Here is a 14485-nt window from a genome sequence, read left to right on the forward strand (position 1 = left end):
GAGGCCCCGGGGCAGACCCAGAACACACTGGAGGTATAATATATCTCATCTGGCCTAGTAAAGCATTGGGGGTCACCCAGGAGGAGCTGGAATGTGTTGCTGGGGACGTCTGGGGTGCTCTGCTTGGCCTGCTGCCTCTGCGACCTGGCCCCAGATACGCGGATATGGATGGATGGATGGATGGATGGATGGATTTAATGTTAAAAAAAGAAGAGACGCATGTTGCCTACCCTGGTCCTAGGAGAAAAAGTTAGGTTTGGGCCAATATTGCCCGCAAATTCTTTTTCACCTTGCCTCTCAGGGCTTTCGTAACATTTAGTGAAAAATAATAAGAAAAGATTACAAATTTGTTTATCTGAGCTTTCACTTCCTCTCCCATTAATCATCTCACAACTCCACAGATTTATCTCAGGACTCTTCTGAGCTGCACAAAGGTTTTTTTTTCTGGCTCCAGTTACTGATGAAGACACTGACAGACAGAAACATTCAAACCATCCCTTCAGACAGCTGTGGGTGATGTCACAGATGTTCCATCTTTGGTTTTCTTACAGCCTAAAAAAAAGAGAGCCATCTGTGTGAAACTGAAATACAAAGCAAAGGTTAGCTGGCTAACCCACTAATCCGTCTCCAGGGTTCTGAAAATCAAACAGCGGATGGGTCAGCAGAATAATAGGAAATCTGAACAAATTTGTTTTCATGTAGCAGAGTGAAAATGCCAGAAGCCACAGTGTGAGGAGTGATGTGATGCTGTAACAGGGCTTTCATGTGGAACAGTGCTGTCTGCTGTTACATAAACAGCTTTACAAAAAAAGTGAGCAGTCCTCCACATTCTTTCTATAAAAAGACTCATCATTTCACCCCGCTCATAATCTGGCTTTATTCTCTCCGTTCCAGCAGTTTTAAGAAAAAAAAAGGTGATTAAATCCAGACAGACTGAGAAAACGTGAGGGCTCTTCTTCCAGCGTGGAGACCAGGAGCAATGTGTGGATTATGCATGCACAAGAGGGTGAGACTGACTGACAAGTGAGTCCTCCTGGTCCTCAGTGAGGTAATACAGGCCAGGGATCAGCTGAGGATGAGACCCAACAGCCCCGACAACATACAGGTGACAATACGGACCGCTCAGTAACATGGTCCCTGGATGTTTATCAAGTTAACAGACACATGGGAAAAGTGGTCGGGTGTGATGATCCCTGTCGGCAAACACTAGTCCTACTGTAGGTAGGGACGGGGTGAGTAGTAGCTCAGACATGGGGGGGGGCTACTCAAAGGTAGACCCAGGACGTAGAGGGATTTCATATCCCAGGTAGCATCTCAGGAGGAGCTGGAGGATGTGGTTAGGGAGAGGGAGGTCTGGATTTCTCCTGATAAGCCTGCCACTACAGAGAGCTGGCCCCAAAGTAAAGGGTGGGAAAATGAACGCTCAGATGGATAACACAATGCGGGTTACATGTTCTCTGCTCAGGATGCCAATATACCACTATATTGTTAAATATCAAAAAGCTTGCTGCTTTATTAACGGTCTGGATATTGTATAAAGCACCTTTAAATACCTGTATAATCTTATATTCTGTTAAAAGATACTTAAAAGTATAATAACATTCAAATTGTATTTTGTCTGGCATTTCTTTCTGAAAAACACTTCACTCACAGTTTTAATTGCTGAGATCTGAAACGAAGTTTGAGGCAAACTGAGTCAAGGAACCCTGTTTTGTAAAAATCTTAATTGTACATTTAAATGTTTTATATTCGCCATGATGAAGCATCATCTGAGTTCAGAAACTCAAAGTAGTGGGAGACAGAAGACACAACAATGTGGTCATTTCCAGGATCGTAAAACATTTTATTTATTACACAATAAGGAAATGTACACATCAAATAATGCACAGTGCATTCTGGGAACATTCAAAATAATAAAGCAGCTGTTGACACAACAAGCACAAATAAGAGAGAAGGTTAATAAACGGTGAGAGCCTCCATCATGTACAATGTGTAACGCAACAGGAACAAAAATTACATGATTAACAGGACTGGAGTTTTAGAGGTGAACACATCTTAACATCGACTTCATTCTAGTGAACAATTTCTGTTTGTCTTGTCATGAATGCGAACAAGACGTTTTTCCTCCTTCGGTCCAGCCAGTAAAGTCATGCACTTTCAGGCACACGTACAGCGAGTTCCGCAACTGAGTACACTTTAAGATATTTACAACGTAAACTAATGACTACAGAAATGTGCAATGTAATTTCTTTGATGCAAACTTTAAAGGGTACGTTCACTGTTTTTTGACCTGGATCCTATTTTCCTATGTTTCTGTGTTTAAGTGACAAATGGAAATGACAGTTTTTAACACTTGTCCAGTATTGAGCGAGATCCCTGCAGCCAGCAGCAGTGTAACTACTCTGGGCATGTTTGCGCCGTCAATGTTCCTCCAATTAAAGTGTTTTTGTCACTGACAGGCTCAGATTGTTATTCTAAGTGTCTGACAACATTATGGAAATGATCCCTACAGTGATAGAGCTTTTTGTTTAAGGCTAAGATCCTTTTTGTTCACCAGAAACATCCCAGAAATCACCATCACCAAACCCACCAGACTCCATTTCAGTAAACAGTAATTTTAGTGTGTATAGAGGCAACATGTTTTCACATCTAACTGGGTGAATTAAGGGTTAATTTCAACCAAACCAGAGTTGGAGATAGTTGGAACAGTGGAAAGATGAACCAAGATGGTTTCTTTGAGTTTTATTTTGTTTTAGTTGACTGTGAATCAACTGTGTCTTATGATGATAAAATTCTTATTATTTAAATGTAGTCTGGTGGGTTTGGTGGTGGTGATTTTGGGGCTGTTTATGGTTAAATAATTAAAAACAGGGATCTTACTCTTTAACAAAAAGGTCTATCTCTGAATAGGGCTGGGTTGTAATTTCTCACAATTCCCCTAAACCTGAATTGGGTTAAATTCTCGCCATTTAATGTGTTTTTTTTTTTTTTATGAAACTGGCAGTTCTTGTGCATAAACGGCAGGAGTTTTAATGGACTGAACAATGAGTGAAAGAGGGGAGGACTGCGACTGAGAGAGAAAGAAGTGATGTAACAGGAACAAGGGAGCAAACAGGGGAACCAGGGGAAAGACAGAACGCGCCCGAGAGAGGGATGGAAAACGAGACATAGAGAGGAGGGGGGCTGCGAGGCGACTTGGTTGGCAGTGTTTGCTTCGGTCTCCCCAGCAGTGGGAGAAATGTGTGTAACATGCAGCAAACAGAGGTGATGAGGGGAAACACACCAGCCCTTTGCTTGTAATATTCTAATTCTTAACCGGAGAAAAAAAGAAAGCATCACAGAGCGTCATTCCTGTGGGCTCCAGCAACACTAAACCCCTGAGCTTGCCTGAGAAGGACTAAATGCACAAAGCTGCTATTTTTAAATATCCCATGGAGAGACTCTCAATGCAGCCTGTTCTATTTTGTTCTGAAAATGTTGGCGTGCAGCCTCGTTCTGTGGACGATAAACCAGGTGCAGACTTCCATCTGTGTCACCACTGATGAGGAAATACAGCGAGTGCTGGATGGAGCACCACATTTAAGAGGACTATCTGAGCGTTACTGTTAGTTACAAAGGTACTAGACCAAAAGTATTTTGGTGGAAACAGGGATTTAGAATTACTATCTGAGCATGTCAGTGACAAAAACAAAGAGTTTTCATGGACATAAACTGACGGTGCACAATTGCCCCTTAATGTTAAATTGCAGCCTGTTTCCCTTGCTCCATAGTGAATTTATTTCAAATATTGTTGTGCCCATTTGTTACTCAAACACAAAAACATGGGGAAATAGGTTCAAGGTTGAAAAACACTTAACTTACCCTTTAAGTGACCTTGAAAATAAAATGTGGATCGAGGGTTCACTGTCGATCTTAGTCAATCAACAGTCTCACAAAGTGTAGAAAGGTCTGATAAACTGCTGACATGTCATACTTCTGTTCTACAATGTGACACAGCGAGTCAGTGTGACGCTGTTCCACTTAAACACTGTGTTTTCTCCCAGCTTTGCAGCAGCATCTAACATGTGTTTGCTGTGTTTGCTGGGAGTACTGAGGTGAAAAATAATATATCCATGAAGAAAAGCCAGTGAAGCAGTGAGCCATCAGTGCAGCACAAAGCACACATTACATAACTACACAGATTTTTAAACCTTTGCTGTCAAGTTCTCTGAGAATTACAAAAAAGGACCTTCAGTGCACCACAGTTTCAACCTGAAGTCTGTTCGCCCAATTAACACAAAACATTTTCAATCGGACGTCTTGTGGTTTATAACTCTGCAGATGTTTTTACTTTCATTTGTGAAAGTTTGGAGATATTTGTCTTTGAAATTTCTGCCTCCTCACCAACACAATAAAGCCAGACTAAATTTAATTTGTGGTACTCCCACAACAAAAAACATCCCACAATGTCACAATGACACTGCTACTTTGGGCAATCCACAGACACACTGTCAACAAGTTTTACTAGTGGAAATATTGAAGAGGGTCCCAAGTATCTCCAAACGGATATTGACAATAAAATCTTTTTTTTAAAGGCAAAAAATGTCCAAATCCAGTTTCTGAAATGTGAATATATTCAAACTTTTCTATTACAGTTAATTGAATAACTGTGTTATGGACAGTTGATCAGACAAAAGACGATATTTGAGAATATTAATGAGAAAAATCACTCCTTACAACTAAATGACAAAATAATTAGTATATTAATCATCAATAATGAAACCAATCATTTAAATCCAACATTCATCTCTGCTGTACTGGTGTGGAGGCAGAAATCTCCAAACCTGGACAAATAAAAACTATCTGCATCGATAGATACCACCACAGGGAAGTCATTTGGGTGAACTATCCCTTTAAAAAGATGGCTTTGCTCTGTTTTTAGCACTAAATACAAACCAGATATTGGACATGTTGACTTATCACAGCAAGAAAAGCACAGGTGTGTGTAATAACATTAATGATGGCTGAGTTCCATTTAGCTGCATCAGTGTCACACCAGCCCCTTTCACACTGCCTCTTCAAGGAGGGAATGTCACACCGTAATACTGATTTGCCGTTCTGTATAAAAGGTACAACCACAGAATGCGGCGAGGGGAGGGGTGTGGGGGGGTCAGAGTTATGTTGCCTTTAAGCTGGCATCGTTAAGTATTAACAGCACTGAAACAATGTCTGATGTCAGCTAGCAGGGCAAGATCATGGGCAGCAGAGGTGTGACGTTTTGATGACATGTTCAACCCACTGTGGGAGATTTAAAAAGTAGCGGTAGCAGAGTTGTGTTGCCTTTAAGCCAGCATTGGAAGTATTAACAGCACTGAAACAATGTCTGATGTCAGCTAGCAGGGCAAGATCATGGGCAGCAGAGGTGTGACATTTTGATGACGTGTTCAACCCACTGTGGGAGATTTAAAAAGTGGCAGTAGCAGTTAGCAGCTAATTCAAATAAGACTAGCAGCATCCAAAAATTTCCAACAATGAGGTCCAGGAGCTCCTTACCCTCCGAGCAGAAGACAAGATAAGCCGCCATATAACAGACGGTAGATAATTGTTACTGCCATGTTGTGTCACTGTTATCATGTATAAAACGCTGCTGACATTTATAATATATGTCACACTAGAGGCCAGCGTTGTTGTTACATGTCACACCTCTTTAGATTCCATGATGCCGGCATGCTCTCTTAAAATCACACCCTGGAGCGACACAATGCCGCCATTATTTGGTTCTGTGTAAAACTGCGAAGGAGGGATGAAGACGGGACTCATAGCGTCCATAGTGGACACTTCAATAGAACAGAGGCATCATTAATGTTATTAGTAACGCCTGTGATTTTCCTGCAACGACAAGTCAAAATGTCAGCTGTTAAATTTCAGGTACTTTGTTTGATGGCTGTTTTGGCGTCACTGACTGAGGTGCAACTTATCTCTACGTTTCCAACTGAAGAGAGTACTACTCTTTGATAGCAGTCTTTATGCTAAGCTAAGCTAAGCAACTGAATTCTCATCAAACTCTCCAACAGAAAGCAGATATTTCCCAAAAATGTCAAACTGCTCCTTTAAATGAAAACAATGGCTGCATTGTAAGTTGTGTATAAACTGTAGTGAGGCAGCTCTCTGTGGGTGGAAGCCATGGAGCATGCTCCACTTTAGTCAGTGATGTCCGAGCAGCCGTTGCTGTCGTTGTTACGGAGTCAGATCTGCAGCATGTTTCAAAGTTTCAGCCCACAGACATCATCAGAGCAGCGGCAGCAGTTTCATAAGCCGTGTGATTCAGTGATCATTCAACCTTTGCAAATGTCACAAAAAGACAGACATGGTGGTTGCTGCTGCCGCTGTTATTAAGAGACATTTACATAAATTACCAGAAACGAGCTCTAAACGAGGTTCACCTCAGGAAAATAAAAAGCTGCGGTGTCACTAGAAGTCAGTGTTTGAGGAGTGAATAAAGTCTGTTTGGCACCGACGCTCGGAGGTGCAGGGACACGGGTGAAGGAAGTCGAGTAGGTGTGGAGACTAAAGCTCAGACAGGCTGAACTAAACATCAACAGCAAGCCGTTATAAAACACTAAGCTCTTATGACAGGCTGCAGATTATGTACAGTTTCTCCTCAGGCTCCTGCAAATATCTTGTAGACTTGATTTACAAAAGCATTTATACACGGAGAAGGTGTGCAGGCTTGTGCTGAATAAAGTGAAGTAAAGTGACTAAATGCCCTGTAGCTCAGGTAAAATGTGATGGTTCAGGTTTGCAAAATAAAAGTACATCAACAGTTTTTATGCCATAAAGATTTTTAGAGATTCAGTCAGTGCACAAACAGCTGTGGCTGTCGTGTTTTCCTCTCAAGTGTTTACTAAACTGACCATGAAAGAACTGAAAGTACATTTATCCCTTTAAAATGACGACCAAGAAACGCATCAGGGTTAAAACACGAGGTCAAAAAATATGGTGAAAGCCCAGTTTTAGTTCTTACAGCTCCACTGTGTTCACATAAAATTAATGACACTCATGTTACGTGGTCACCCACCACCACAACCACCCCAATTACTGGCCGTCATTACCAGTGTTTCCAAATCTGAAAATATTCAAGACACAAAGAGAAATCTGTTTCTGGACAAGCAGGCGAGTCTTTGCATCGTCTTCATTTCGGCTTCATGCATAACGAGCAGTTTCTACTCTATAGATGTGTGTAACGAGCGATGTGTGTGTCGTCTCCGGGACATTATTGCATCGCCGTGTGGCCATTTCAGGATAAAGCAGTGGGTTTCAGAGGGAATCACCTGTCAGCAGGCAGACTCATGTCATCAGACAGAAGCTGCTCTCCTGGAGGAAGGAAGAGGAGGAAGAACTCATGGACAAAAATCCACATGTTGTAAGGTGGTTGATACAAGACATGTAAAACACCTGCTATTACATCATTTCACCTCTTTGGGTGAAACGTAAGGTTTCTGTTATCACAAGACAAATTGCTGATGCTGTAGTGTTGGTGAAAGAAACTATAATCAATCATGTGACGGACAACAATGTGAGGTCACATATATTTTTAGACATGTGACAATTTTGGACCAAAAAAAAAAAACAAACAAAAAAAACAAAAAAACGCACTCAGTGTTCAAAGGCCTTAAGACGCTGAAGCTCTAAGGGCCCGTACACATGCAGCATTATTTTGCACCCTCAAATTCATTGTTTCCAATGTAGACATGTGAAATGTGCGCTCAAAAGCCCGAGCGACGGTGTCACAGCACACCTGTTTCTCAGGGCTCAACAGCTGCGCCGTGAATAAACAAGTTCAAAGTTCAACTTTTGGAACAAAGTCAGTCTATAAGTCTATGATAAGCCAGAGCTTTATTTGCAGACAATATTAAAGGGTTAATACACACTAGACAACAGCTGGAAGAAGATCAGCTCCTAACTCAGGATGTCTGATAAGTAGGCCATGACACTGAGGTGGTTATGGTTGCTCAGCAACTCCAGATGCAAGTTGATCACAAGAGTAGCACCCATCACTTGACTTCACATTTTCCAGGTGGTTAAATGTGACCTGGTTTTAAATGAGTGTCACAGAACACTCCAAGATTTCACCATGTTTGTCTGACATGTGTCATGTTTTGTCTGGGACAGCCCAAAATATCAGAGGGGCTTTGGCCACTGCTGTGTGTGCGTGTGCATTGTCATGGACGCTGTGTGTGTTGGTTACCTGTGCAGGGAGGAGTCTGGTTGTCATAGTGAGAGTTGTTGCTCTGCAGAGCCTCGTCCTCAGTATCACTGTCACTGCTTGTTGCTGCCACCAGGACAGACGGCGACTGATCTATGAACGGGGCAAGAAGACGAGACGGGATGAGGCCATCAGACCTGTGCATTTTATTTAAACGTGTTTTAGCAATTTAAGTTTAAGCACAAAACAGAATAACAGATTTAGAACCAAAAAACCTTGGCAATAGTTTGGCACTCAACTATCCTCAGTGGACTCATGTCCTACACAACACAGATTTACAGCTTCCTCTCAGATTCTCTTTTCCCCAAAACAAATGCGTACTTTAAATTTAATTATTTCATTTGAACACACATAAGACTGCATAAAATCCAGATAATATAAGATATGAAATGTGTCAGTAGAGGTCAAGAAGCCGCAAGATGAGCAACTTAAAGCAAAAGTTTGACATTTTGGGAGAAACAATTATTTGCTTTCATGCACAGAGCTAGATGAGAAAATCAATACAGCTCTAATCTCTGTCCATTTGATATAAGGTGTTAGCCAGCAGCCAGTTGGCTTAGCTTGTGCTTGACTACTTCTTGGCTCTGGGCAACGAACGGACACTTCAGGAAAAAACAGGTCCCAGCCAAGAAAAAGTCAAGTACATAACTGGGATCATAAAACAGCAAATTAAGTGTTTGTAAATATTAAACAAACAAGATATAACGTGTTAGTTAGGGAGCTTCAGAGGTACTGGTAGGTTGAGTTCATTTTTGTTGGACGGAGCCAGGCTAGCTGTTTCCCCTTGTTTCCAGTCTTTGTGCTGAGCTAACTGATCATTCCTGCTGCACATGCTAAACAAACACAAACACATGAACACGGGTAGACATACCCTCATTTGACTGTGGCTGTGCAGAGGGTCCCTCCAGTAGGGAATGATGGGAGTTTCCTGAGTTTTCAGATTCACACTCCAACATGGCCGCCCTGTAGATAGAACAAAATGGAAGTCTTTATGAGAGACAGAGAAGACAAATAGAGACAAGAGAAGTTCTCTGTTGTCGTGAGTAACAAACTGTGCGTGCTGAGGCTTTGAAACACACCCCAGGGTCCTACTGCCGCAGTTTTTGCTGGCAGTCATGTAGCTTGGTCCTCCCAAGGAGAAGATGTCGTCCCTGGACCCCGAGGGCCCGTACAGCTGCTGCTCCGACAAGTACTGCTGCTTGGAGGTGGAGGGCTGCTCTGACGAGGAGCTGCCGAGAGACACAAGAGGGCCCTGGGTGCTGTCAGCCTTCGGTACTCCTGGAGCAGAGACAGGAGCAGAGTTACATGGCTGAGAAACAATGGAGTAGTTTTGTGTTGTTTTTCAGTGCAAGCGGGTGTTGAGACCTACCAGCCTAAAGATGCTGTATTTAACTCTGGAGAAAGATAGTTGATTGTTGAGTCTCATCCCCAGGTCTTTAAATGCAGACACTTTGGGTGTTGGTCTGAACCACAAACCCAAAGCGTTGGTATTTGACAACCTAAGACCCAACAATCGACCATCTTTCTTCAGAGTTACAAAGAGCACTTTGAATTGATTTGTCTCATACACAGTTAGAAAACTAGAAGCAGAAACATCATCATGACTTACAATGAACGCTGCTGCAGACTTTCTGGACAAGTAAACTGTTTGCAAACAAGCTCACTACATATGCAGAATTTGATTAACTAACTCCTGACCTTCTGCACCTCCCAGCACCTCTTTAAGATGCAGGCTGAGCTCTGTGGCCACATCGGCTCCTCTTAAGTCCTTCTCCATCTCCTCTGGACTCCTCCTCTTCACCACCAGAGAGCTGCTGCTGCTGCTGTCCAGGACAGGAGACAGAGATTTCCTGGCTGCACACAGAGCAAACATAGATAAAATTATCTCAGATCTGTAGACCCTAGAAACTGCAGAATCACATCACAATCATCACAAAACTAGAATTGCTGCTTTGTGGTTGTATGTCTCCACGAACCAGTCAAGTTTATCTTACATTACATCCATGTGAAAACATGGATGCTTCACACACATCTTCCTCCCAACAGCACAGCAGATCTATACAATCAGCACACTTTCAAGATTAGAGTGACCAACTCAGTATCTGACCAAATGTCTCCCCTTCTGTTCCTGAGATATGATATATTAAATATAATTGACCTTTCGCTAAGCCTCGCCTCTTTGTGATGGTGCACCAAGCTGTCAGAGTAAGCATGGAGCCCACACTGTAACTAACTGCACTTCCTGAAGAAATATGATCATATTTTCGGAAAAATGAAAGAGTGATTCCAGAGAGAAGCAGACAGAGGGGTCTACAGTCTGTGTTTTAAGGATACATCCAGGATGTCAAACTGACTCAGCAGCAACAACAGGTTAAAAAGACGAAGACAGGTAGAAGCTAAAGCCGAACTATAGGCTACAGATCACAGTGTAAAAGTGAACCACCACATCACTGCTGATCGCCACAGAACACAATGAATATAAAGGAAAACTTTGCTGATACTGAACCAGTTATGTGGCATCACCAGACGGAAGCGGATCTGCGGGGGAAGTCAAACAACGTTCATCTGTTCACACTGTGATGACACAGCTGGTTGACGTTTTTCCAAACAACTTTTTATGTCGGGGCTTCAGGACACTTGGATCACTACAGACGAGCAGCATGGAGATATTTTGTGGTTTCCATTATGTGTTTTTGGATGTTTGAATCTGGGGCGCTGTAAACCTCCATTAGGTGGAGTTGTGTTGCTACCCCCTCTCCCCTGGGATCTCTTCAAGTAATGTGAGGACTCTAAAACTTCACCTGAGCCTCCCTCGGCATATGGGTGAGTAGATAATGGCTGAATTTTCATTTTTGGGTGCACTATCCCTTTAAGCTACGACTTAGGAGAAATGTGGACTCTGTGGTAGGGTTGTGCTGATGGGCGATAGAAGGGTTGTTTCACGATGTCTTTTTCAAATGACGATGCAATCGCGATGTGTGGGTGGGGAGACAGAGCGTGTGTGGAGCATGCTGACGAGATCGAGGCTGAACGAGGCTGTAGTTTCCTGTAAAAATGTCTGTGAAAATCCCCGCGATGTGAAAAATACATGCCGAGCAGTCACCGGTGCGCACGGTCGTAAAATCTGAGCTTTGCGTGCACAGGGCTTGCGGACGTCCGCTTTGAGTCCGCACGGACCTCCGCGGAGTCCGTTCCGCCTATGTTCCGCCCAAGTATGTTCGGGCCGAGCGGTGAACAAACCAAACAACACAATGTCAGGAGAAATTGAAAAGATATGCCGTCTATGTAAAGTCAACTTGCTAATTAAGGAGCCATTACATGTTCAAGAGTTTTATAAAGCTGCTCAAACGCCAAAGAGAGGCTATAAGTGAACGTTTCAGTGGCGACGCGTAATGACGCCCCCCCACCCCCACACCACCCCCCGTGCGATGACATCGTTCATCGGCGATTTCACTAGATGGTGATAGGACGATAGGATATGGACAAGATCGCCCAACTCTACTCTGTGGCTGTACCAGATGGGAACACCTGCTTTAAACTAGCCTCCAAAGCCACCTGGGACTTATTTTTACACTGTGAGAAATTAGTCTGAACTGAGAGCTGACTTCTGTTATAAACTCCTGTAATATGCAAAATGTGTCAAAATTGACAGGAGCAGCAAATACTGACCTTCAATTTTCGCTTTGACAGAAAACAAACCATCATTATTTGAAAGAGAAGATCGGCCAGTTACCTTATTTCAGTTGCAACAGTAAGGCAGGTTTCACAGAGCTTTTGTGTTAAGTTTGATTTCAGTGACTCACACAGTCTGACAAAAAACAAAGTTATTTATACATATTTTTGATTTCCAAATCAGCAGTGTATCATTCCTCACCAGGGCGGCAGGGCCTGGACCGAGCTGCGGCTGCTCTCCCCAGCAGGTCCAGCTCACCGGGCTTACGACAAGCTGTCAACTCTGAGTCAGCGTGGTGAGAGGGCACCTCCTCCACACTGAAGCCCCCCGAGGGCCCAGGCCTGGGCTCTCCAGTCCCCCGAGCCTCCAGCACTTGACTCTTGACATCAGACATCTTGCTGCGAACCTCAGCCATCTGAGCCTTGAGGCGGATCAGGACCCCCGAGTCTGGAGCCGATCGACGCACCACCTGAGGCCGCCGCTCTCGGTCTTTCCTGGAGTGAGGATGAGCTGGAAGAAGAGCAAGAAGCAGAGGAGTGGAATTGAGAAGTGAATAAAATAAATCCTTTAAAAAAAAAAAAAAAAATGCTGACACTTTATATTCAAACAATCTGTCTCTGTGGCCGCTTCAGTTTCAGAGAGGGTGATTTCATTTCATCTTAGCCACATCTAGACCGGGTTTAAAACACTCGCCACACTGGAAAGTAGCCATCACTAATATCAGAGATAGTTTTAATCACAGAAGAAAAAATGAAATGAGAAATGTATTAATCTTTTATCAAATGTAATGTTACAGTGTCCCTTCAAAAGATGAACCTCTGTCGGCTGTGGCTGCTGTAGAGCTGTGATCATCCAGAGGGATTCTGCTGTGGGTCACAGAATTGATTCTCATTTAAGCTGGATTGATTTGCTGTGATTTGTGAGAGTGCACAGTGTGTTTACAGACCTTGGCTGTGCAGCAGAGACACAGGAGGCCGAGGCTGGAGGCCCCACAGAGACTCCACGCTGCTGCGCTCTTTCAGATCCAGCAGCTGGATCAGGATGACGGGGTCGATCTCCAGGAGGCTGCTGCTGCCTGGACCAACAGCACCAGCAGCACCAACTCCGCTACCACTGGCACTGCGACTGGCAGCAGCACTGCGGTGTAAGGAACGCACACTGGAACTGGATCCACCTGCAGAAGACAGAGTTTACATGGTTCAGATATTTTCTTCAGGCTTATAGCTTGTAATAATCTAAAGCAAAAGGAGTAATGTCTTTCATATAAAAGGCAGTGGCGGTGAAGACGGTGTTGCACGAGAGATAGGGCTGCACAATTTATCGAATATTGAACCGATCATGATTTTGGCCTCCCACAATTAAATGGACAGATTGACAGCGATATTAGCGGTTAAAAAGTGTGCTCCTCTCGAAGAAAACTCTGCTGTGTATCAGATGAAGAGCTTCCTACAGATATGGCAACTGTAGAGGCTGCTGTAGAAGAGTAACATATAACAGAAACAGACGTGCAAAATAAAAATCAAATGTCTGGAGCAGAAGGCAAAAACCTCCCTCAAAACGGATCATCATTAGTTGAAGTATTTCAGACTTCTTGTTTTGGATCAGAAAATCATAAGCACAGATAAACTTATGAGAGAAAAGGGATGGGCTCACAATAGGGTGTTATGATTGAGCCGGCCATCTCAAGGATGCCGCACAGTGTCAGAGATGCACTGATTTGTGAAACTGAAATGAAACTGCTTCATTCAGTTTTTAGCAATTTTACTCGTCTGGTCCATTTGTTTCGGAGAAGGAGAGATTCTGCTCCCGATAAAAAACTCCTGAACAATATACTGAAGGGACTGTAGTCATGAGAAGTTTTAGCTGGCTGCAATCTGCAAACCTCACTGCTAGGTGCCACTTAAGCCTAGTTCACATTACATGATTTTCATCACAATTTTGACGTCGCAGAGGATCTTGAGAGCCACCTTGGGTCGGAGGTGAGTTGGAAGATAGTCTGCCACAACGAGTCCTCATGTGTGAACAAGCCTACGAGCAAGTCGCCCCCTCGCCAGTGACTGGGACTGGATATCTGGCATGCTAGAAAACTGTGACACGACTGACAAAGAGCATCAGCCAATGAGAGGTGGGATACGTCCCACATCAGCACGCAGGAGGACGGAAGAAATGTGAGGAGGACAAGCTGCAGGGTTGCCAGGTCCGCACATTAACTGTGACTTTGGGCTTGTTTTTTTTTAAGGTTGCTTACAGTCCTGGGCTACGTTTTTTTGGGCTGATTTCTAAAGTGGAGTTGCTTATTTGGGCTTGCTCTCTATACATCACCTTCCTCTATATATTCTTCTTTTGGGCTTGTTTCCATAGCCCTGGTTACTTGTTTCTCTCCCAAGATCAGGCAACGCTGAGTCAAGCTGGCAAGCAACAACAACAATGGCGGCGTCCACAGGATCACGGGGAGCACGTTGTGTTTGGACCCAGGCCCTGAAGGCAGATCTGATTCAACACTGGGAAGAATATCCATGCCTTTACGATGTGTCGTCTCCAAACGTAGTTTGGTGACGTCACCGTGT

At 43.5% G+C, this 14485-nt stretch overlaps 1 protein-coding gene across 1 annotated transcript in view; it reads right to left on the reverse strand.

Annotated features, from left to right (window-relative positions):
* Positions 1 to 1830: 1830 nt before the first annotated feature.
* Positions 1831 to 14485, reverse strand: part of trim37 (tripartite motif containing 37) — a 47451-nt gene continuing 34796 nt past the window's right edge. Inside the window, exons 19-25 of the mRNA XM_049592003.1 lie at positions 12865 to 13092; positions 12120 to 12428; positions 9944 to 10099; positions 9325 to 9523; positions 9117 to 9208; positions 8228 to 8338; positions 1831 to 7353 (exon numbers count right to left, since the gene is read on the reverse strand). Coding sequence (XP_049447960.1) covers positions 7307 to 7353; positions 8228 to 8338; positions 9117 to 9208; positions 9325 to 9523; positions 9944 to 10099; positions 12120 to 12428; positions 12865 to 13092 — 1142 coding nt within the window. The 3' untranslated portion in view covers positions 1831 to 7306. The remainder of the gene's footprint in view (positions 7354 to 8227; positions 8339 to 9116; positions 9209 to 9324; positions 9524 to 9943; positions 10100 to 12119; positions 12429 to 12864; positions 13093 to 14485) is intronic.

This window comes from Epinephelus fuscoguttatus, linkage group LG12 (assembly GCF_011397635.1).
Source record: "Epinephelus fuscoguttatus linkage group LG12, E.fuscoguttatus.final_Chr_v1".
Taxonomy (NCBI): domain Eukaryota; kingdom Metazoa; phylum Chordata; class Actinopteri; order Perciformes; family Serranidae; genus Epinephelus; species Epinephelus fuscoguttatus.